Source organism: Mus caroli, chromosome 13 (assembly GCF_900094665.2).
Source record: "Mus caroli chromosome 13, CAROLI_EIJ_v1.1, whole genome shotgun sequence".
Taxonomy (NCBI): Eukaryota; Metazoa; Chordata; class Mammalia; order Rodentia; family Muridae; genus Mus; species Mus caroli.
Genome location: NC_034582.1, coordinates 15,552,423 through 15,574,723, shown reverse-complemented (window position 1 = coordinate 15,574,723; position 22,301 = coordinate 15,552,423). Strand labels below are relative to the sequence as shown.

Sequence of the window (22,301 nt, the reverse complement as noted above, 5' to 3'; positions counted from 1 at the left end):
TTTTATCTCATATAATGCTGGCAATAAGTTGTCTTTTTAGTTAGTTATTTGAAAATTCCATATAATGCATTCTGGTTAATCTCTCCCCTCTGGAAACTAAAAGATTAGTTCACCTTCACTTCCAGGGAGAGTTTTATATCAAATACAAAATTCTGGTGTTCACAGTTTCTTCCTTTCTTTCTTTCTTCCTTCCTTCCTTTCTTTCTTCCTTCCCTCCTTCCCTCCTTCCTCCTCCTCCTCTTCCTCCTCCTCCTCCTCCTCCTCCTCCTCTTCTTCTTCTTCTTCTTCTTCTTCTTCTTCTTATTCTTATTCTTATTCTTATTCCTTCTCCTCCTTCTCTTCTCCTTCTCCTCTTCCTCCTCCTCCTCCTTCTTCCTCCTCCTCCTTCTATTCCTCCTTTTCGCCCTCCTCCTCCCTCTTCTTCTTCACATGATGCCTTCCGGTCTTCATTAGTTCTAGTGAGAACTCAGTCTCCTTCTTCCTCCTCCTCCTTCTATTCCTCCTTTTCACCCTCCTCCTCCCCCTTCTTCTTCTTCACCTGATGCCTTCCAGTCTTCATTAGTTCTGGTGAGAACTCAGTCTTCAGTCTTAATTTTATGCCTGCAATGTAGTAAGTTCTCTTTCCCTGACTGCCCTAAAGGTTTTAATTTTAACATGGATTTCAAAGCTTTTATATTCCCAGGTATAATTTCCTTTGTATCCATCTTTCATGGGTTTCATAAGTTTCTTAATTCTGTGAATTTATATATCTCTATGAATTTTATTTTTTCCTGTAATGATTTACAAATATTTTTCTGTCCCATACATGTTTCTCTCCTTTTGAGAGTCCTTTTGAGGTGCTAATAATTTAAGTCACATTTTTTACCTCATTGGTAAAGTATTTACTATTCAGTTTTCTATTTTTAGCCTGAATAATTACATATTTCAATGCTAGGTCACACTGCTACCTTCAATTCCATAAAGTTACTTTATCATTTTAACTATTGTACTTTTTAGGCTTTGAATTTTTTTCCTTTCTTTTCTTTTAAGCCACTTTAAACTTTTTGAGTGTTTTCTTTGCATGTGGTGATCATGAAGGCCAGGAGAGGGCAGTAAGTGCCATGCAACTGGAATACAAACAACTGTGACCTGCCATTTGGGTGCTGGACACTGAACCCAGGTCCTCTACAAAAGCAGCCAATGCTCTAACCATGGAGTCATCTCTCTCCTCTCTACTATTTTAGTTTTATAAGTGATATATGTGTTGCATGTTAAAGACTTCCCAAAAGTTCATTCATTATACTAATACTTTAAGCATATCTTTATTATTACTAATTTCTGCTTAGCTAATGAGTTTCTTTATGACATGTTCCTACTGTCTTTCATTTTACTTCTGTTCATATTCACAATTCCATTAGCCTCTTTTACCCACTTGTCTCTGTCATATACAAAAAAATACCCGACCCACGACCACCACCACCACCACCAACACCACCACCAACAACAACAAGAACTACTACTACTACTGTTGTCTTCAAAAGTTCAAGAATTTTTATCTGTCAATTTTAATATCTGGTCATCTTTTGCAGAATAGGAAACAAAAAGAATGAAAGGACTAGAAAATGGAAAAGGTACTATGAAATGCTATCTACTAGACATGATATGGCTATCAAACTCATGAACACACATCTGTGGTTACCTGGAGAAGGCCCGCACAAGGTCAAGCCAACCAAAATTCTGGCATAGCTGGGAGAGGACCTTTGTCATACCCACCCTATATTGAGGAGCTACTAGCAGTTGATAGTGGCTGGGTAAGGGAAAATTATTCTATTTCAAGAGTGTGACCACTGGGAGGTTCTTCACGCTCCAGTGGATGACCCTCTCTGTATGTATGGACACAGGTCATTTGGCTTAGTGGCTATCAAAACATACAAACATAGAAGCAAGCATGAAACAAACTGGGAAGTGGTTGTGTCAAGGCACAGAGCAGAAGTTGGTAGGTGATCAGATATGCAAATGATCATATTTTAATATACTAGTAAATTCTCAATAGTAAGGAAATCATCTTTTTAAAAAGATAACTTCTAACATCTCCAGACACGACTATCATGGACTTAATATGTAGGAGATGAGCGAGAAAACTTTCTTTTTCAGACTTAAATAATTTTCATTCTATGTACAAATCCTGTTTTGTTTTATTTTTTGTTTGAATATGAATCTTTTGCTTTCTGAGTCACAGAAGAAAGTCAACGTTCAACAACACATGGGCCACAAAGGAGAACATCTTATTTGAAGTAATGCATAAAATTACATCCCTCAAGGAAGGGAGCAATTCAGCTTTGATCACTTAGAGATAACAAGCATACAATACCCTTTCTGCCACAGTAAATAGCAAAAGGAAATTATTTTTAAATTATCTTAAATTGTTTTAAAAGAACATCAAACAAAACGGGGAAACACTCAAAATATCTAGATGCATAATTATGAAATGAGAGGTCAGGATTTAATTAGGTAGGCACAGTAAAGGATTATGAAATCACATCAGGAGATCTATCCTTACCAGGGCTTCATAATCTTCTGCAACTTCTGGTATCGTCTGCAAAATTAAGAACACCAGGTGAGCTTCAAAACCGTGATTTTTATGTAATAAACCTATCTAGAAAAAATTCAGGATTAGACACAGTTCAGTAGAAACACTTATCCATCGAAAAATATAAGCCACAATAATCATTTGACTATAACAATGGTAATAGTCAGAAACCAAGACAGCCATGTTCAATGGAGAAAGAAACCCCATGAAGCAAGTATGGGTGACTTTGCAGTGGGTTAAGCTGTGGCAGAAAGACTAGACTAGAAGTAACTTAGTTTCTCTCTTCAGTAAAGTCTACACTGATTACAATGTCTTCATCTCTTGAGAGCCAGTATAGGAACCAATATAGTCAGGAAGCTAGGAGTGAGGCTGAGGATGGAGCTTGCCACAGACAAACCTGACATTTCAATTATTTTAAAATGTTTTATGCCCACTCAGTTTAAGACTCTTTAAGATTTTTTTTGTTTTTGATTTTTTTTTTTTTTGCAATCATCCTCCAGCCTCAAGTGTTAGGATTACTAAACTGAGAAAAAGGAATTTGGGGAGCAACAGAAAGGTCCTAGGCTCAAGAAGACATAGGTAAACACTTAAAAGACTCTAATTCTCTCAAGGCACCTAGATACATCAAGCTTTAAATCTTCCTGTGGTGTGCTAGACCGCAGTAGTGGACCAGGCCATCCCATCTCTAAGGTCACTGACTATCTAGGGTCTATCCCTCCCTAGAGCTGGTCACATCTCTAAGAAACAGACTGAGATGGCCTCCTTTCAGTATAAGGTGTGCTTGGAGTTCATCAGAGTTATGGACGAGCAGGAGGCACTGGGCACCTCTCTCCTCCAGCTAAAGCTGGCCCATGCTTCTCTCAGAACTCTGAGACTTGGAAAGTTCCAGATCATCTGCTATGTGACTGAGCACACCACTAGAAAAAAAGGAAGAAGTCCCAAGCCCCGATTTTTTTTTTTTTTTTGATTCAGCTTTGTGTCCTAAGCTAATGAGATGGTCATTTGAGACGGGGAAAAATCTTCCTACAGGAAAAGACAGGAATTGCTCATGACTGAGTAACTTTAGAATACACTCTTTTGTGCCAGATAAGCCCACTGGCCACTTTAGTTTTCTTCTCTGAACCAGTGTCACTTTCTACAAAAATGGTATATTAAAAATGTTTGTCGGGCTGGACAGAGGGCTTAGTAGATAAGAGCTCTTCCAGAGGTCCTGAGTTCAATTCCCAGCAAGCATGTGGTGGCTCACAACCATTATAATGGGATCTGATGCCCTCTTCTGGTATGTCTGAAGACAGCTACAGTGAATTCATACGCATAAAATAAATCTTTTAAAGAATGTTTTGTTTTAAAAACTTTCAAACCATGTTGCTCAACAAAAAAAAGTGGTATGCATTTTGTGGTCTTATAAGATCCATAGGGACAATCTCTCTGGTTTCCTGAAAGGGGTGTTACATGAAAGGGAACTCCCACAGGTATATTCAGATTCAACTCGGTGGTGAAGCCCCAAGCTAGAGCTTGTGAATAAAGACCCTGGTGTGATTAAAAGAAAAATGTTTTGTTTTCACTAGTCTTTTGAAGTTATCTTATTTCTCACACATTCCTCCCCCCCCCCAATCATCTGACTTTTAGGATACTTATAGGAGCCTGCCTGGCACCTGATTTTCTTTCCTCATCTTCAGTGACAAAGGCCGTTCCATGTCTAAGCTCACTGCCTTTCAGTCCTTTGAAGAGCAGGGTTTTGCATGAGGAGAAAGGGACAGAAGTTCAAATGCACGCACTTAAGTACTTGAGTGGTTGCTGAATGATTTCACTCTTCAAGAGAAATTAAAATCTATGTCTAAATGTAACCCTGAGGCAAGAAAAACTGATTGGAAAAGTTGAGGGTGCATGAGAAGGGAATAGACACCTCACGTAGGGATCTGGTTGAAGTCTCTTGCCAATAAAGAAGAGTCCCACACGTTAACAACTGCTTTAGCGTTTTTCCTTCCGAGATATAAGGGGCAATTTTCTAGGAATCTCACTAGGAGTCCATCTGCAAGGAGGAACATGTGGTAAACGCCTGTAAAAGCACAGAGGCTCCTGGCCTTATCTCCCTACCAGACCCTAACTCCAGGTTAGGCGTCTCCAAAGCATGCTCACTTATCTCAGTTATAAAAGGAGAGGAAAGAGAAAAACGGATTCTTAGCAAAATGGTATGCATGCCTAATACTAAGATAACGAATCATGAATCTCCTTGGGGGGCCCATACCTACACTGGTGTACATCTTACTCTGTGACTTTCCCCAGAGATGCTGGAACCTACACAATTACATATGTCTTACTTCTATGACTCCTTTGACTAATTCATACCCACTCTTGAGTGTGTCTTATCCTCTTAGAAAAGCATACCCCAAACTCTTAGGTATAGCCTACATTTTCCACAATAACCTCTTTCTCACTTGTCAAGCTGAGACTTGAACTAAAATGTATTTAACAAAGTCTCCAACTCTGCCTCATTGTTTTAGCAAGTTCAAGTCCTGAATGCTTGGTTCATTATTAGAGATGTCAAAGCAAAGTACCTGGTTTTGGCTAGTGTCAATGATCTAAAGATAAGGTTATAGGCTGCTGAGCGTGACAGTATCGACCTATGTCTGTTCCCACACTGCTGGCAATTCTTCCAGGAACCCAAATAGCCACATGAAAGTTGAACTCTATGTAATTCATAAATCAGAAAAGTAAGTTTGTCCTCTTCCCTTCCATTTCCCCTTCCTTTACTTAAAATAATATTTACTATTTTACTTCCTTCCTTTATCAAAAAGTCATTGGCAGAATCAAAGAAGTACGGAAGACTGGCATGAGCAGACACATGCTAGGGACATTTTCAGAACCAATGGAACCACAGGGAAATAGCACTTCCTTGGAAAATGTCTCATGTCAGGACTAAGGTTTAAATAAAAGGAACATTGTAGAGAGACAAAAAAGAAAACAATGTTCTGAAAATAATGCGAGACAGACAGAAGGACACAGAAACTGCAGAGCCACCACAGGTCAAGCCTGGAGAAGAGGACCATGCAATAAATAATACTAGTGGCAGAGGACACCATACTGAACAAACAGGAATAAAGGATGTGCTTGGCTGTAAAGGGTGATGTAGCCATAAACTTTAAGGACAAAAACTCTGGGGTAGTCATAGAAACCTGATTTATGAACCTCTGTTGTGTCACTGTGCTAACCATGGCCAATTTAAAATACCAACATGACATCCTTGAGCTCACATCTAGAATAGTTATACAGAAATGACAAGGAGCTAGCCAAACATCTCATTAACAAAGGATAAAACAAGCGAACACTAGACTGGAGAGTCTGTGCTACAGACGGAAGGCACTAACTACACCATGCAGAGACAGTACTGCTGCAGAGCACTCGGGTGGGAACCATCACTGACACAAGCCATTCAGAAAAGAACGTCAGATCTGGAGTGAAACGGGGGGTGACAGGTTCAATTTTGCATGATGTCATAGTTGTTTTCAAAAAAAACAATTCAAATTTTAAAGAAATGTTGCAATAAATATGCCTAGACCTAATTAAGTGGCCAAATGCAACAAAGAGACATCCTGCGGCCTCAAGAGGACCAAAATGTAAAGGGCCTAACAGGTGTTTAAGATGAGGGAGAGGCTATGGGTCTGATATTGAGGAAAAAGTAGATAAGGCTGGAGGAAAACACCCACGTTTCCAAGGACAACTGTGCAAATGTGGGCAGCACAGCCTTCTGCACTATCAGGCTCTCCCAGGCTGACCTGGAGGCATTTTACAGCTCTGTATCCTATAGATAACAAATGATGCTATTGTCCTGTCTGGTACTGATTTAATTGGCTTCCTCAGGCTTGTGGAAAACCATTTTGTATCCATTTGCAATTCCTCTCAGCATTCCTTTGCTCCCTATAAATCTGGGTCTTTTTGACTTTTCTTTGAAAATATTTCAGCCTGTCTGGTTCCCTCATATTCTATGAGTAAAGTAAATTCTTTTAACACATGGTCATGTCTATATTTACATAAAACTCACAATGCTACCTCTCTCGGAAGAGTATCTTTAACAAACTACTATTGAGCCAGCCCTATTGGTGAATATTCTAGGAAGTTCCTGGAACTATGCCTCTCTTAAAGCAGTTGCAAGACTAGCGTACTGGTTGGTTAGCCCCATTGTTAACTGTTCTCCTCCCACTTGTGTGTCTGACCTATTATCCCGTGACTGTCTGATGAAACCATTTCAAATATATTAAACTAGCAGACTACTAGTCTCTACCAACCCCAAAGCTAAGAGTGACATCAGACAGCCTCAGAGGCTGCTAATAGGCTCTCCAACTTTAGTGTAAATTGCCTCTCTGATGATTTCACCAACATATTTTGATTTTTGATTTTCTGTTATGTTACTCTGAAACATCATGAAACTGCTTCAAAACTGGAATATAGAATTTAGCTCCCCCCTCTCTCTCTGTCTGTCTCTGTCTGTCTGTCTGTCTGTCTGTCTGTCTCTCTCTCTCTCTCTCTCTCTCACACACACACACACACACACACACACACACACACACACACCTCTGTGTCAGGAGTTCTGTGCAACACTCAAAGAGCACATACTTGACTAAAGGAATGGGGTCTACAAATGCTTCCCCAGTGTGCGCATCAACAACTCCAAAGCCACAGAGCCATCAGTCACTGGGCACAGTCATTTCCACCACAATCTCACAGTACTCAGAAGAGACAACGCTTCAGTTCAGGGAAGAGAAAACCATTTGAGCAATGAAGTTTACTCTGACACTACAGTATCAACTTCTACACAACACATATGCACACAACACATATGCACACAGCACCTGGCAAAGGATGGGATGATTGAAGACATGATATTTTAAAGATAATACATAAGGGCTTTCCATATCACTAAATGATTATGAAAACATCCTTTTATTAAAAAAAAAAGCTAAATTTATGAGAAATAATTCCAGCCCAACAAGTTAGTTGAGAATTATTAATTTCACAGTTTAGAGAGAGCCCCTGGAATATATCAATATTCCTAGGAACACTAGAAAGTATATGGATTACCAGCTCAGCAGTGGCACAGATGTGTTCAAAGGAATCATAAAGTATCAGGGCATCCCCACAAGCTGCTGAAATCTTCTTACTGGAAAAGTTTAAAATTCCTATGTCCTCTTATTCTAACAATACCATCTAAAGATTGTGTGTGTGTGTGTGTGTGTGTGTGTGTGTAATGTGTGCTTGAGTTTATGTGCACTACATGTTTGCAGATACTCAGAATCCAGCGAACTTCTGAATCCCCAAAACTCGAGATACAAGCAGGTGTGAGCTTCCTGATGTGGGTGCTGGGAACTGAACCAGGGTCCTCTGCAAAATGAAGCTCATTTCTTCTAAACTATCTCTCTACTTCCTATATGGTATTTAAATAGTCACAGTTGTAAGTTCAAAAAAGTAATCAGAAAAAGATCACAAAATAACCAGAAAATGATGAAAATCCCTTACAGTTCAGGTATAATTAACCACTACAGGTGTCCTTTGATTTAGTGTATTATCTGCATATCAACTGCATTTCAACTATCTTCTAAAAAATAAAAACATATGTGGAAAATTACAATAAAGAAAAACATAGAAACTGTATGCATATGTATATTTAAAATAACAGGGTGATATGTGAAGAAGACAAACATGTTTGCTTGTAAGCATTCTTAGTTTTTTCCTTCCGTACATTTTTTTACATTTAACAATAAATATGATTTCATGAGGAAAGAGTTAATCTACAAAGCCTGGGTTCTTGAGAAGTAGAGGAATTGCTTTCTTTGGTCTTGGCTGGGCTGTCCGGGGCGGTGTTCTGGCTTGCTCACATGCTTATGCGCTCATGGTCCCTCAAACTGCCAAGTGGGAAGGAAACTGTAAGGGTTCTGCCCTCCGTTCTTGGAAAAGTCCTCTGTTGTCTGTCCCCAGCAATGACTGGCCACTGAATAGGGAGGGGTGATGAGTGATCTGCACAGTTGTGTGTGTGTGTGTGTGTGTGACTTGACTGAATGACACATGTTTTCCTTCTCTGGAATCAAGTCAGAGATATTATGTGCAGTGTCTGAATAGTCATCGTTTGTTCTCCACCATTCACTAACATCCTTCCCCTTGCTTGTGTTAGGCAATGTGTTTTTCCCACAACCATATTTGTTTCCATACCTGCTTCAGTTAGAATGCAGGGGTAAAATTTCAACACTCCACAAGGATGGAAACATCCATTCCAGGCTTGCAGTCCTGCTCTCTGCCAAAGTGGCACTGTGCTTCGCTTTGTTATGTATTTCACCCCAAGCCTCTCCTGGCACCAGCTGCGGAGGGACTTTAAGGAAGCCCTGGGTAAGGGCAAGTAGCTCAAACTGTCTGAATGGCATCATTACTACAAGTAAGGAGAAATTTTTCAGTGCTCTTTCTTCAGTATTTCCTAAGATTTTCCACAAGCCCCGCTAGGGAAACATCCACCTTCCCAGCAGGCTCTCTGCCTAGGAAGGCATGACAGAACGGCTTTCCAGCTGCAGAGATTTCTACTCCAAAGTTTCCTGGTAATTAATTAAAATCCTGCTCTATGTTCAACCAAGAATTCACTTTACTTTTAAGAAAAAAAATGGCTTTTTCTTTTCCTTTTAATTTGAGCAAAAGATCAGAAAAATGTCTGGGGATCAAATAAATCACCTGAGATGTGGGATTGGCAAAGGGGAGAAAGAGGCCTTGGGGTTTCATGCCTACTTCCTTAGTCTTCAAAAACAGCATGGCTTTGATTTTATGCAAAACAGTAAGGGAACACAGAGAAATCCCAAGAGATGTCGTCTCTTTCCAGGAAAGTGGCATGATGGGAATGTGGAAGAAAAATGCAAAAGAGAAGGCATGCAAGATCTGGTCTCCTGCTGCTTAAACTGTCTGAAACTCGATAGGACATGTCAAGTTGCAATGGCTAAATACAAGCGATTGCCATGTTAATTAGTGTTCTTTTGAAAATAAAAATAAGTCCTGAAATGTACTGCTCACGTATAAAATGTATTGTTTGTTCACAAGGAACATCTGGTGTTAATATGCTCTCTCAGTGTAAATGAGCGCCATGATATGACTAAGACCTGCCTTTGACAATCTGGAGCTATGCATAGGGGTTACTCTGAATACAACAGCAGGCTATGACAATCCGTGGAGGCAGGCAACAGGCTAGGTGAGACGTGAGAATCTTAGCAAGGTATGGACATTCTTTTCTTGACAAAGAAAAGTGGTAGTGGTCCTTTGATGAGTCTTATAGGCTGAACCATGACCTCCCCAAAATTCCTATGTAGAAGCTGCAAACCTCCGGGACTTTAGGATGGAGCTTCAACTGGAGACAGGACCTTGCAAAGGCTGATTACTGCGGAATAAGGGCATTCAAATGGGATCTAATCCAATCTGGCAGGTGTCTCTGAGAGGTGCATGTCTGAATACGAGGAGATACTAGGATGTATAGGCATATGGAGAAGGCATGTGAGAACACAGGGAGAAGGCAGCCATCTGTATGGTAAAGATAGACCTCAGAAGAAACAAACCATAGTAACACCTTTCAGCCTTCAGAAAGGGGGAGGAGGAGCATTTTTGTTGCTTAACCTACCAGTCTCTGGAATTGTGTTCTGGCACTCTTAGCTTACCAATGCCATGGGACAGTAAAATGGAGAGGGTCTGGATATGCAGGCTTCATTAACCAAACACAGTGGCCAGCCACAACCTTGTATGTGTGATACATACATAACACATGGACCCCTGACTTGGGGGCTGTTACTATTCAAGTTGTAATTATTATTGCCATCCTTGTAAATTCAGATGCATGCACACAACTCATTCAAACTGTAAAGATTAAAAAGCTAAAGTGCCCAGATATCTTGGCAGATAGCTAGATAGCTATAGGATGAGATGTAAGCGGCCCAGCCTCCAGCCCTCTGCTCTCTGCAGGAATGAATAACTAACTCAATTCTAACTGTATAATAATCTCCACCAATTCTGGAAAGATGAGGTTCACACTGAAAAAATTCTGCCACCATTCTGCATACCCAATAAATACATATTACTTTAAATTTTTAATTATGCATGTTTTAATCATTAAAGTATTCCTTTTGCAAAGTATTTTAAGAGTGTTCTAAATGCCTCCAAACATAGGATCACATTCTGATTTTTATTCCAGGCAGAGAAATGAAGCTATCCTGGATAAGAAAGGAGTTTGAGGGATTAATAGTCTAGAGAATTATAGGTTTAATGTGGGTTAGGCCTTTTGAGGCAATGTATTTAATGTCTCTCCAGTATTATGAAAATTCAGGTGTGCAGGGACTCTTAGCATGCTCCACCCCATAACTGGTGTCTGAAGGATACAGCTACGGGAATCACAAAACCATGACCTGCCGACATGTTCAAGCCACTTTTCCACAGAGTCTGGTCACAGTCTAGTCTTTAAAGCTGGAACCTGCCAGAATAAAGAGGTAGCAGACACCACAGTGCTAGAGTAGACAGAGGGAAAGACGAGGAGGAAACATGCTTACTCGGTGCCACTTTCCACCATCTGAGTGAGGAGTGAGATGCCATCCAGGTTTATGAACTCCTGAGCAAAGGTTACATCCCGCGAGAGGCTGGCCAAGTCCTTCAGGGCTTCCAACTTGGCATCCATACTTGATGACTGTATTCGTTCATGGAGCTGCTGGGCATTCTGAGCCTTCAGGGAGGAGGAAAAAAAGAAAACAGAAAGAAGATAAGTACAGGCTATGAATATTTGTGTGTGTGTGTGTGTGTGTGTGTGTGTATGTGTAGTAGGTACAAAAGCACAAATTCCATGAGTCACTGGGAGATGAATATGCACAGAGCAGAAGCATAGGCTACCTGTGCATAGAAGCAAGGCACTTCAGCAGCAGGTTTCCATTGGAAAGACCCCTCCCTACATCACTCTATCCTTCCTTCCAGGAGGAAAATAACAGGGCCCAGTTCATGGAAGAATGAAAAACAAGGGCAAGTGCACATGAATATTAAAGCCTGCAAACTGATAGGGTGTGACAGACAGGAAGAGAAAGGGAGGATGTTTACTTTTTCAATAAAATTATTATCTAGAAGTGACAAAAAGCTACTTGCTTAGTTAAGCAATTACACAAATTTATACATCGTGATTACCCATTCAGTCAAAACCCTGAGTAATAACTGCCTGCATTCAGAAGCTTCATTAGACACACAAATGAATCTCTGCCGTTTCCAGCAGCATGTATTTCTCATACACTGGCTACTTGCTGTATGAAATTAAAACAGAATAACTCCAAGTACAATTAACAGCACTTCCAGAACTAATGTTCTCTTTGCTGCAGCTTCTGCATACAGAGCAGAGAGGAGTGCAAACGCATTAGCAGGGCTAAGCTTCAGAGAATCAGTGACCATCTGTCCTAGTCTTCTCATCAAGGTTTGCTGGGGTCTGCCGTTAGCGGGACAGGCAGTGGGACAAATTGCAGGCCCCACCATCTTACTTATTTAGCTTCAAACCATATTGGCTGATACATCTGCCGTCCTCAGGCTCCTCTGGCATTTGCTGTTTCCTTTGATGTTTTGTGGAACTGGAAGGATACAGCAAGATGGAGGCACTATGGGTTGGAAGTCATTTGTCCCCCAGTGGTTGCTGTGTTGGGAGATGGAACCCCAGGAAGGACAAGCCAAAAGGTGGTAGGATCTTAGGAGGCGGGGCTTAGTGGGAGTGTTGTTTCTGGCCCCTAACTGGTCTGTCTTCCTTCACACCTCACCTCTCTCCCTTGCAGGCTCTCGCTAACATGGCTTCCACAATGACTGCCTGAACAAAGTTGGGTTGATAACAGTACCAAGTTTTTGAACCTCTGGAACTATAAACTAAACTAACTCCATGTTTTTGTAAATTATCCAGCTTCAAGTATTTCATTATAAAATGAGAAAGAGCATAATACATATTATTTTATATCAACACCCAGCTAACTCTGCTGAACAGAAGGTAGTTACAAAACAGCTGAAGAACACCCTGTGCTCCAAAAGAGCCAGAGTATAAATTAGGAGTAGAGAGCCGTCCCCTGTAGAGAAAAGGAAGACAGAAAGGAATTCCAAGGAGTTGTTTTGGAACCTAGACAGAGAGCACATACTGCATCCTATAGTCAGAGTGTACCAGCCTTTCCCATTATGTCACAGTCAGTAGCAGAAATCAGAAAGAACAAAGACATTGGAGCCGGGATGGAGGATGAGAACTCACCCCTGGGAAGCAGCCAAGCCATAAGTCACTCAAAGTCTATTGGCTTACAAAGAGACCTAAGAGAGCTGGATGCAGACCACTCGGTCTTTTAGCATCATTTAAAGATAACACCTTTCTCCAAATATTTATGGGTACATAAAATTGCAATGGGCACTCCAAATTTGGATGTTTTGATGAATATTTTAAACTGATATAATACTGTCCTAGCATAATTAACCAAAGTGAGTCACTCTGAATTTTTTTGAAAACTACATTTTTATCCACAGGATATCATTTTCTCTACAGATTATAACAACTCAGAAATCACCTCACTTCTCTCAGCATGATTGATTAAAATTGCAGTATTTGATGATATGAACAGGATTAACGACTAACCGACACACACGATGTGTTATCACCCCTTATTCTAAAACCTTGATGAACTAATTGATTTAATCTGAACTGAATCTAATCATATAGACACTTCCTATTTTCTTCATCTGACAAGGGTAACTGAAGTGACATGGAAGCTAAGTGACAGGCATGCCCCAGCTCACACAGCTCCTCATCATTGGCTGAGATAATACCAGGGCAGCTCAACTCTGCAGCACGGCATTCAACAGAGGCTCCCAGAACACATCTGATCCAGACAGCTTCTAAAGCCACAGATCCTTCAGCCACACAATGTCTTGGTTTGAAAGCCTGGGTAGAGGGTCTCCAAAAACATCTGCTGAACAAGCTTGGGCTACCATGCTGCCTCTTCCCAACCCCAGACTGAAATGATGTTTCACACCAGTAAGATTCAGCATCTTGCAGCAATGGTGGGACTATGCAACTCTGGTTCGATTACCTATTCCCACCTCTGTCCTTCCCATCCAGGCCACTGTAAAGCCTTCCAGCTCCACTGTACCAAGAAGAAAATCTGCCCCACCTTTAAGGCTGTGCAGTTTTCAGCAAAGACCTTTGGCTGAGTAGAAATATATTGTGTGACTCTTTCTTGTTCGTTAGTTATGCCTTTGATAGGAAACTACTTCAAGGTAAATCAATTAATTAGTTCATTTAAAATAAGGGAAGAGGGACAACCAGAAAAACCTGGGCAGAGACGTCAAGACTAAAGAGTCCCTCCCAAATCCTAAGACCATGTACAGATGGAAACTGTTTACCAAGAGAATCACACATGAGCAGCACAGCAGTGTCTGACTGGTGATGTCTCTCAGCCAAGGATGGTCCCAATAACAGCATAGAAATTCCTACAGATTGTGCCAAATATTCACACTACCTAGAGTCCACAGACTCCAAGGCCCTATACATTTCTCTGGGAAAATACTCTGTCCTCGTTGGTCCAAAGGCCTGAAGACTGCGTGTGCTGGTCCTGGGTGGTGTTTTTCCCTTGAAACAAGCCACACTCCTTTGCTGGAATTTACTGAAGGAGCAACTCAACTTAAAGCTCGGTGCTGTGCTGCCAACCTTCCTTGTGTGCCTTTGAGAGGCCTTCATCTTCATCTCAGGGCTCACTTAAAGCATGGGAGAGGGCACAAAGAAGACTTGTGGGGCCGAAGCAATCCAATGTGGCCAAAGCTCCTTGGTAGCTGAGACATCAGCTCTGCCACTAATCACTCCAGGTGAGACCTATTTTCCCATAAGTAATCCACCCAGGAACTAGGATGGGATTATATTGAAGGTTCCCTGCAACCTACAAAGTGACAGCTAAGCAGAAACCCCACCCTCCTTCATGAGTGGGCCAGGAGAAGGACTCTATATATGTGAGTCCCAGATGTGCCATCCAATCAAAATATTATATAGAACTGACAGGATGCTGTTAAGGCAGCACCTGTGCAGAGGGGCCTGGAAGAGGTCGGATGGGTGTTCATCTTTCCCAATCTCTAAAAGATCTAGATACAAAATTTTCACTCTACAGAATAAAGCTAAAGAAGGAAAGTCTTTAGTGATCAACTGGATTTTAAAAAGGGAAATTTCTTGTCTAAATTTCAATCGATGACTATGACAGAAAAGCACACAATTTTGCTTAAAACTCTTCTCTGATATTTTTTTTAATCATCTATTTTAAAACAAAGTTAAGCCTCATAATCCTTATTCTCTGACTCATAGATACTTCTGGAAAGTTTATTCTGAGTCTCGCACATGTGCAATACAGCAACAAACAAGATTTTCCCACTCTGGAGCGAGAGAAGGACACTTTAAAATAATAGAAATAAAAATTAAATAACATGTTGCTAATGGGAATACTAACATGGAGGGCTATGGCAGAAAATAACCAGAGAGTTCTTTAGATAGGGTGATCCAAGAACAAGCTGCCTAAGGTAGGCAGTGTCAACCATGCATATTGAGTTGGGAGGATGCAGTAGACAGAAGGGCTGGTGAGTGCACCTCTACAAGTGAAGAAAGCCTGGAGCATCTGGAGGGATAGGCAAGAAGGCCCCTGGAAGGATAAACCACAAATGGAAGGGATAAGGGACAGAAGAGGTGACAGGAGACAAAGAAGAGACTTTGTGCTCCAGGGTATGGAGAGCTGGGGACTTCTTGGGCGGTGATGTGCTTCTGGGAAATGATGCATTTGGACATCTACTGTGGATGCCTGCTGCACCAAATGAATAGGAGACCTCAAAGTAGTATTTACATCCCCACAGCAGATGTTCATGTTGAACATGTGACAGAGGATGGCATATGTGGAATTACTAACCAAATTCCAAGAAAATATGAGATAGAATATAGCTGTGTGAGATAGAGAAGTATAACTTTTAATAAACATATTAAGGGCAGTCAGTCTGTTTGTAAAGGCAGAGTACATGCATACAAGGATGTGTGTGTCCACTAGCACACCAACTCCAGGAGAAGAAATATGGTAGACTTGCTAAATAGAATCTTAGGATCTGCAACTGTACCTGGTACTCACAAGGAGTTTGAAAGATGTCACTAAATAAAGTACTTTATATATATATTGCAAATTAAAATGTGACTAGTTGATAATTTTCCTTGTATCAAGCTTGGTTTTATTACTCCATAATGATTCTGTACTGCTTTCATATTTGAGATGAAAGCACCATGATTATGAAAAGCAAGATGGCCTTGGTTCCGATTTTTCAGGCTCAGAACAGTTAAGAGTTTATCAGGGAGCGTATCAGATAGTTAGTTTTATTTCCTGGTACTGTTTCAAGGACAGAAAACAAGTTTCACTTCAAGCCACTCAAATAGTTCAAATGGATGGAACAGTTCTGGGCTTGTGAGCAGTGATCAATGAGGAGTCACCTAGAGACACAGGAAGGGACCAAAGTACACATACACAGAACAAGCCATCTGTGCTCATGAAGTAACCCCCTTCCAAACACCCAGCATAATTCTAGCCCGATAAAGTCAATTAAAAAGTGAGATTTTTTTTATGTTTCTGAAAATTCCTTAAATTCACACTTTGCAGCTTTTCCCAAATGCGCACCTGCACCTCCTTGTGGATGAGGCTGGGAACATGTAACCTGGCCCTCGCTGCCCCTACCAGCTGCCCTCTCACCTAGGTTCTTCGGGTTGAGGCTTCTAAAGCACTGGGGAAAATAGAACACAGACACTGTATAACACTTTCAATTTTTGTGTGGGAGGCACTGAGGTCTTGTGCTCACAGATAAGCACCAGGCGAACCTTGGAAAGTTAAACACACAGTGCTGTACCTTCAAGAGAAAGAATGCGAATACTTGTTATCTACCCAGAAGGCTGGGAACGGACGTGCGTTCTAGACTGGAGACCTTTACACCACCTGTCTGGCCAGAGACAACACTGGACCCTCCGCCCCAGGACTCTTGTCATAAGTCTGTTTTTCTCAGCCGATCTCTCATACAACCTCTTATGGAAGGTGTCATGCCTACTTTACAAAGTTTCTGTGTAGCCACATCTGACTTTTATTTTAGTGTATTTTGTTCCTCAAAGAGATTTATGTATGCTTTGTTGGGCATGCATGATTAATGATCACCAGAGAAGTTTTCCCCAAATTGTTCTATGCTTACATATGCCTAAAATAAAGCATTTGCGATCAGACTCCAGAAGTTTGAACCAACACCAGGTTCTAGGTTCCCAGCGAGCAGAACTGCTTTCCTGTCTCCTATGGATCATCTCTCTCTGAAGGCCTGTTCAGTTAGAGTGCAGATTTAAAAACCAGTGCAGATTTAAAAATCCATATCGGTTTATAATACTACAATTCGTGTTGATAACAATCTCTGATAATGATAGGTAATGATAGAATCTATAGAATGACTGATATATCAAAATCCTTATCACCATAGGAACTAGCCCCCAAAATCACTGTGACAGGCCTTCTGATCTAGATGATTCTCAGAGTGGACCTGGAACACCAGAGAACAGCCAGGAGGATTATGCTTGAAGACCACAAGGCACTATGGGTACTTAATTAGCAGTGTGGGTTTCCTCTAAACAAGGAACGGAATGAGAAGGCAGGAGGAGAAGGAACTCGTCCATGTGCCTTAATGGCTCCCCACATAGTCGCATAGACTGCAAAACAGAAATGTTTCTGGCTGATTTACTTTCTGCATACTATGATATATCTATAATAAGTTTAATGAAAAGGGGTAGGACCACAGGAGATATGCATGCGTACTTCAGTAAGAGACTATGCAGTGAAGAGCTAGTGTGCTGCTAAGCACCTATGGAGACCTCTGAGAGACATTTAGATCCTTTTATTAGAATATATCTTTTTTTCATGTCTATAATCAGAAAAGGCATTGTTGTACTCACGCTGTTCTGCCATCTGCTTTTGTACTTAGTAATGGTCCTTAGAGATGCCTCTAGAGTGCTGCACACTAAGTTCTTACTCAAATGATAACTGGGTTCCAGATTTAGTCAACTGAAGAACCGCTTGGATGCACATGTGTGTGGCCCTGTGGTTTTGTGGATATACTCATCAGATAAATTCTTAACAGGAGAATTAAGACAAAAGTTAATGTATGTAATGTGCTTGGATGGAAACAGCAAGGTTCATGCCAGTGCTACTTCAGCTCATACTCCAATCCACAGCATCTTCTGCTCGCAATAAGAACATAAACTGTTTCCTTTTTTAAAAAAGACTAAGACCTTTCTCCATGTATGCATGAGGAGATGTACACATACACATATAGATACATAATTTCTCATTTTTGCTTCCACTATACCTATGACCACACATATTAAAAAGCAGTCTCTACGCACTCATAAAGGACTCTGTAAATTAGGAAGTCAACCCTAGGTCATGCAGACTACCACTTCTTTTTTGATATAGTATTCCTGATGCTGTAGCTGGAGTTATTTCCAAACACAAAGGTTTTGAAGATTTTATTTTTGGATAGTTAAATGTATCAACCTTTTTGATACATTTGATGACTTCTGGGGCCCATACTGAGTCCAAGAATATGAAGATATTCATTATGAAAACATTTTTGTTTGTCCTTCTGAAACAGGGTCTCTCTGTATAACCCTGAGTGACTTCATATTCACTCTGTAGACCAGGCTGGCTTCACAATCAGGGAGATCTATCTGCTTCTGCCTACCAAATACAGAGATTAAATGCATAGAGCATCATGCTCAGCTCAGTATGAAGAAAGTTTAAAAAAATAAAAAACTAAAACTTCAAGAAAATGCAAACAACGATCTGACTATCAAAAGTTTTTATAATAGGAACTTAGTCACCATGTTTTCCATATGGTGCATGTCCTCAGAGTCAGGTTCTGTGTATGACCAGAGCAGGTGGACAGGGGCACAAGTCAGCTTCTACTGAAGCTGGCAGGCCTGCTCTGGAGCCTACGTATATGCATACACACACTCTGTACTACATCTGCATGTGTGTGCATGTGTGCACGTATACATGTGTCCATGTGAGTCCATGTCTAAAATCATGTATGTAACTTTGTATACACGTATATATGTTGTTATCTATTTTCAGTCAACCACTGAAGAAAAGGAAGTTCATATAAAAGAGTTGTATAAAAACAATACTGGTTTCTTTATAGCACTCTAATTCTGCCTAACAAATTTGATGTAGACACTTCTTTATTTTTTATTATATACACAAAAAGCAAGTCAAGCCAGGCATGGTAGTGTGTGCCTTTAATTAGGTCACTTGGGAGGCAGAAGCAGGCAAATGTCTATGAGTTTAAGTCCAGCCTAGGCTACATAGGAAGTTCCACAACAGCCAGGATGATATAGAGACCCCATCTCAAAAACATAAATAAGTTTATTGTTTGAAGTGAGATGGCCTGTATGACCCGTTTTTATTTAAATACAAACTAATAGAAAATAATTCAGCAATGAATAAAACTTTCCATTTCCATATAAACTGCTGTGCACTAACACCTAGTTATAGACCCTGTGGCTTCAGCCCAATCGTAAGAGGCTCTTATAAGTGCAGGTGCCTGGGCCGCATTCTCACACACTGTTGCCCCATTTGCAAGGCTAAACATCAGCATCTCTAAGTCCCACAGCTGTCCTAGTGTAGAGGCCACTACTATAGAATATGCAGTGGTCCTTTGTGAGTGGACTATATTATAACAATGTCTCGTACACTCCCTTGTCTATCTTTCCCAGAACCCCAAGTTTGAGAATCATTCTTTGACAAGTACACATCCATTGTCTCTGATGACAACTTATCAAAAAATTCTCTTTACAGAAAAACCCTCTCCCTTACACTGAGCCTTCTGTTATTTTTTTATTGCATGGGATTGTTCTCATGGGAGTGCATAGTGTACACTGAGAATATTCCTACCCACACCCTTCTCCTCTCCCCCTCCCTCTCAGTACTCCCCTCTGTTGGACAGTTTCCCCTCCTCTTTCACATCATCACTGCATATGGAATATTGTTAGGAGCCCAGGGCAGCAGCACAGTGAGCCAGCCTAGATACAGCACTAAGCCTTGCTGCGCTGGAAATTAGCAAATGAAGTAGAAGCACAGAAACCTAATGACATGGTAGCTTCTAAGGTCAAGTTAGCAGCAATTCGACCTGATGAATGAAGGCCTGTGAAAAGCCCATGAAAATCGGCTCAGCTCATATTGTAGTAGCCAGTCAAATCCAGATGCAAATCTATGCCTGGCATGAAGGCACTGGAAGACGGCTCCACCAAGTCCAGCAGGCAGCCCACAGAGCTCATCCCTGTGTTAGGTTCAAGATGTCTCGGGGTAAAATGTTTGGGTTTTTCAGGCTTTAATGTAATTTTCAATGAGAAGAATTTGTGGTAGCTACAGTACCCACACGTTGATTGTAGCCAGATGCTTTCCCCAGTTTTTAATTTTATTTTTAGCCTAGCACATGGCTGCAGTGGAAACTGAGAATGATAGATAGACGATACACATTTCATCACATTTGCAGTGTGAAAATAGTAACACTTGGGGTACTTTGTGCATGTTATTTTTCAGGAAAGCAAGGAAGTGCACTTTGGAGAGATGTACTTTAAATATGCTAATGTTGCTATGCAGCATCTCCACGCATAAGAGAGATCACAATCCCAGCTATAGTCTAAATATATTGTGGCGTCTTGTTTAGCAGCTTCTATTCAGAGACCTTCAAACGTTTTATATAGATCAACCCAGAGGAAAACAGCATAAGCAGGCAATACTCTTGAGCTGGCTTTAGGAAATGCTTTAATAACAGACCCAGGCTAGAGAATGATCCAATACCCACCCACCCCATCCTATACACACAGAGGAAAGGCAATAGTGGGCTCTGTTTTTTCATTGCCTGAATCTGTCCTCTGACATGAGGTAATGTGTGAGCAAATGGGCTAAGCAGATCAGACAGCCACTGTCCCGCTGTACTGTGAGAACGGCTGCTGGGCTGACTGCCACAGGTGAAGTCCTCGCCATCCATTGACTTGCCATTGTCCTGAGACAATGTCACCCCTGTTGTGGAAAAGAGAAGGTAGACTGCTCCCGGGCATGTAGAGCCTCCCTGGGAGGTTACTGTACCCCCAGGTTCTCCAGAAGTCACACTTGTTGGTCCCTACTCACAGTCACATAGTGCAGACCAGGGTTGGGGGGAATTTAATGAAAAGCCATAAGCTAAGATCAACTTACTGGAGATGTGGTTAATCGAAGGATCGTGCCATTTTTTATTTCGTTGCGATTCTGCAAGAGACGAAAGAAAAGCGTTAATAAATCTTTTAAGTAGAAGCTTGATAAAAGAAAAAAAGGCAACTATGACTCAGTCTTGATTCTCTGCAGCATTCTGAGATTTTTCTCTGTTCTCATTTGTGTAATTTTCAATTGCTTCTACAAAGAAGCTTAACTCAAAGAATAGTAATATGAGACCCCAAAATCCAAAAGCAAAGCAATAACTGTAAAAGTGTATTCAGAGGAAACAGCCTAGAAGTTCTATAACTCAGAACTAAAAACATGTCTACATAAAAGTTTCTAGACTGATATCTACAGAAATATTTACTCAAATCAAAAAAGTTTTTAAGGCAGAGGCAGGTGGATTTCTGAGTTCGAGGCCAGCCTGTTCTAAGGAGTGAGTTCCGGGACAGCCAGGACTATACAGAGAAACCCTGTCTCGGAAAAACAAACAAAAACAGCAACAACAAAACAAAACAAAACAACAAAAAAAAAAACCAAAAGTTTTCAAAATTAATTGCTGTATCAGTCACTTGACCCTGTCTCTAAATACAATGGAAAAAAAATCCAATTGAATATATCTAAAATAGTTCATTTTTGTTCTCCAAAGCATATCTCAATAAACCTGCAGTTTTAAAGGGTTTGCTGGCATTGGCTGGTTCCTTGTGCATGATCCCTTGAAGTAAGAAGCAAGCATGGGGCCTCCCTCAGCATCCTTAGCAGTGAAAGTTGGATCTCACTGATCATTCCAGTTCTTTCAACCAGAGTGTGCACCATGCTCAGACTCCAGAAGGTGGCCATCTAGCAGGACTCTCCCTGGCTATGGCCCCAAGATGCTGAGACAAAGAGGCTCATTTTCCACATCCTGTAAAACAGGACACAGGCTGAGATGCAGCAGGAGTGAAGAGGAGATAGGAAATTCCTCCCTGATATGTCAAAGACCCATCCATCACTTGTTCCCATGGCTAATTTTCACTAGTTATACACAATAAATTCTCTACAACAAACAAGCTGTCAGGGGCCAGGTTGAGCACTCCTTCCAAAAGAAAAGTATTTCTGGTTAGACTCCAGAGAAATAGATAACCTCATTAAAAAAAATGGGGTACAGAGCTAAACAAAGAACTCTCAACTGAGGAATACCGAATGGCTGAAAAGCACCTAAAAAAGTCTTCAACATTCTTAATTATCAGGGAAATGCAAGTCAAAACAAACCTAAGATTCTACCTCACACCAGTCAGAATGGCTAAGATCAAAAATTCAGGTGACAGCAGATGCTGGCGGGGGTGTGGAGAAAGAGGAACACTTTTCCATTGCTGGTGGGATTGCAAGCTGGTACATCCAATCTGGAAATCAGTTTGGTGGTTCCTCAGAAGATTGGTCATAGTACTACC

General features: G+C 40.9%; 1 protein-coding gene across 5 annotated transcripts in view; it reads right to left on the bottom strand.

Moving 5' to 3' along the window:
* Nucleotides 1–22,301, bottom strand: part of Elmo1 (engulfment and cell motility 1) — a 510,385-nt gene that overhangs the window by 336,805 nt on the left and 151,279 nt on the right. For all 5 annotated transcript variants that reach the window (XM_029468420.1, XM_021180510.2, XM_029468421.1 and 2 more), the window contains 3 exons: nt 20,875–20,925; nt 11,131–11,300; nt 2,540–2,575 (listed from right to left, as the gene is read on the bottom strand). In XM_029468420.1, the coding sequence (XP_029324280.1) occupies nt 2,540–2,575; nt 11,131–11,300; nt 20,875–20,925 (257 nt within the window). The remainder of the gene's footprint in view (nt 1–2,539; nt 2,576–11,130; nt 11,301–20,874; nt 20,926–22,301) is intronic.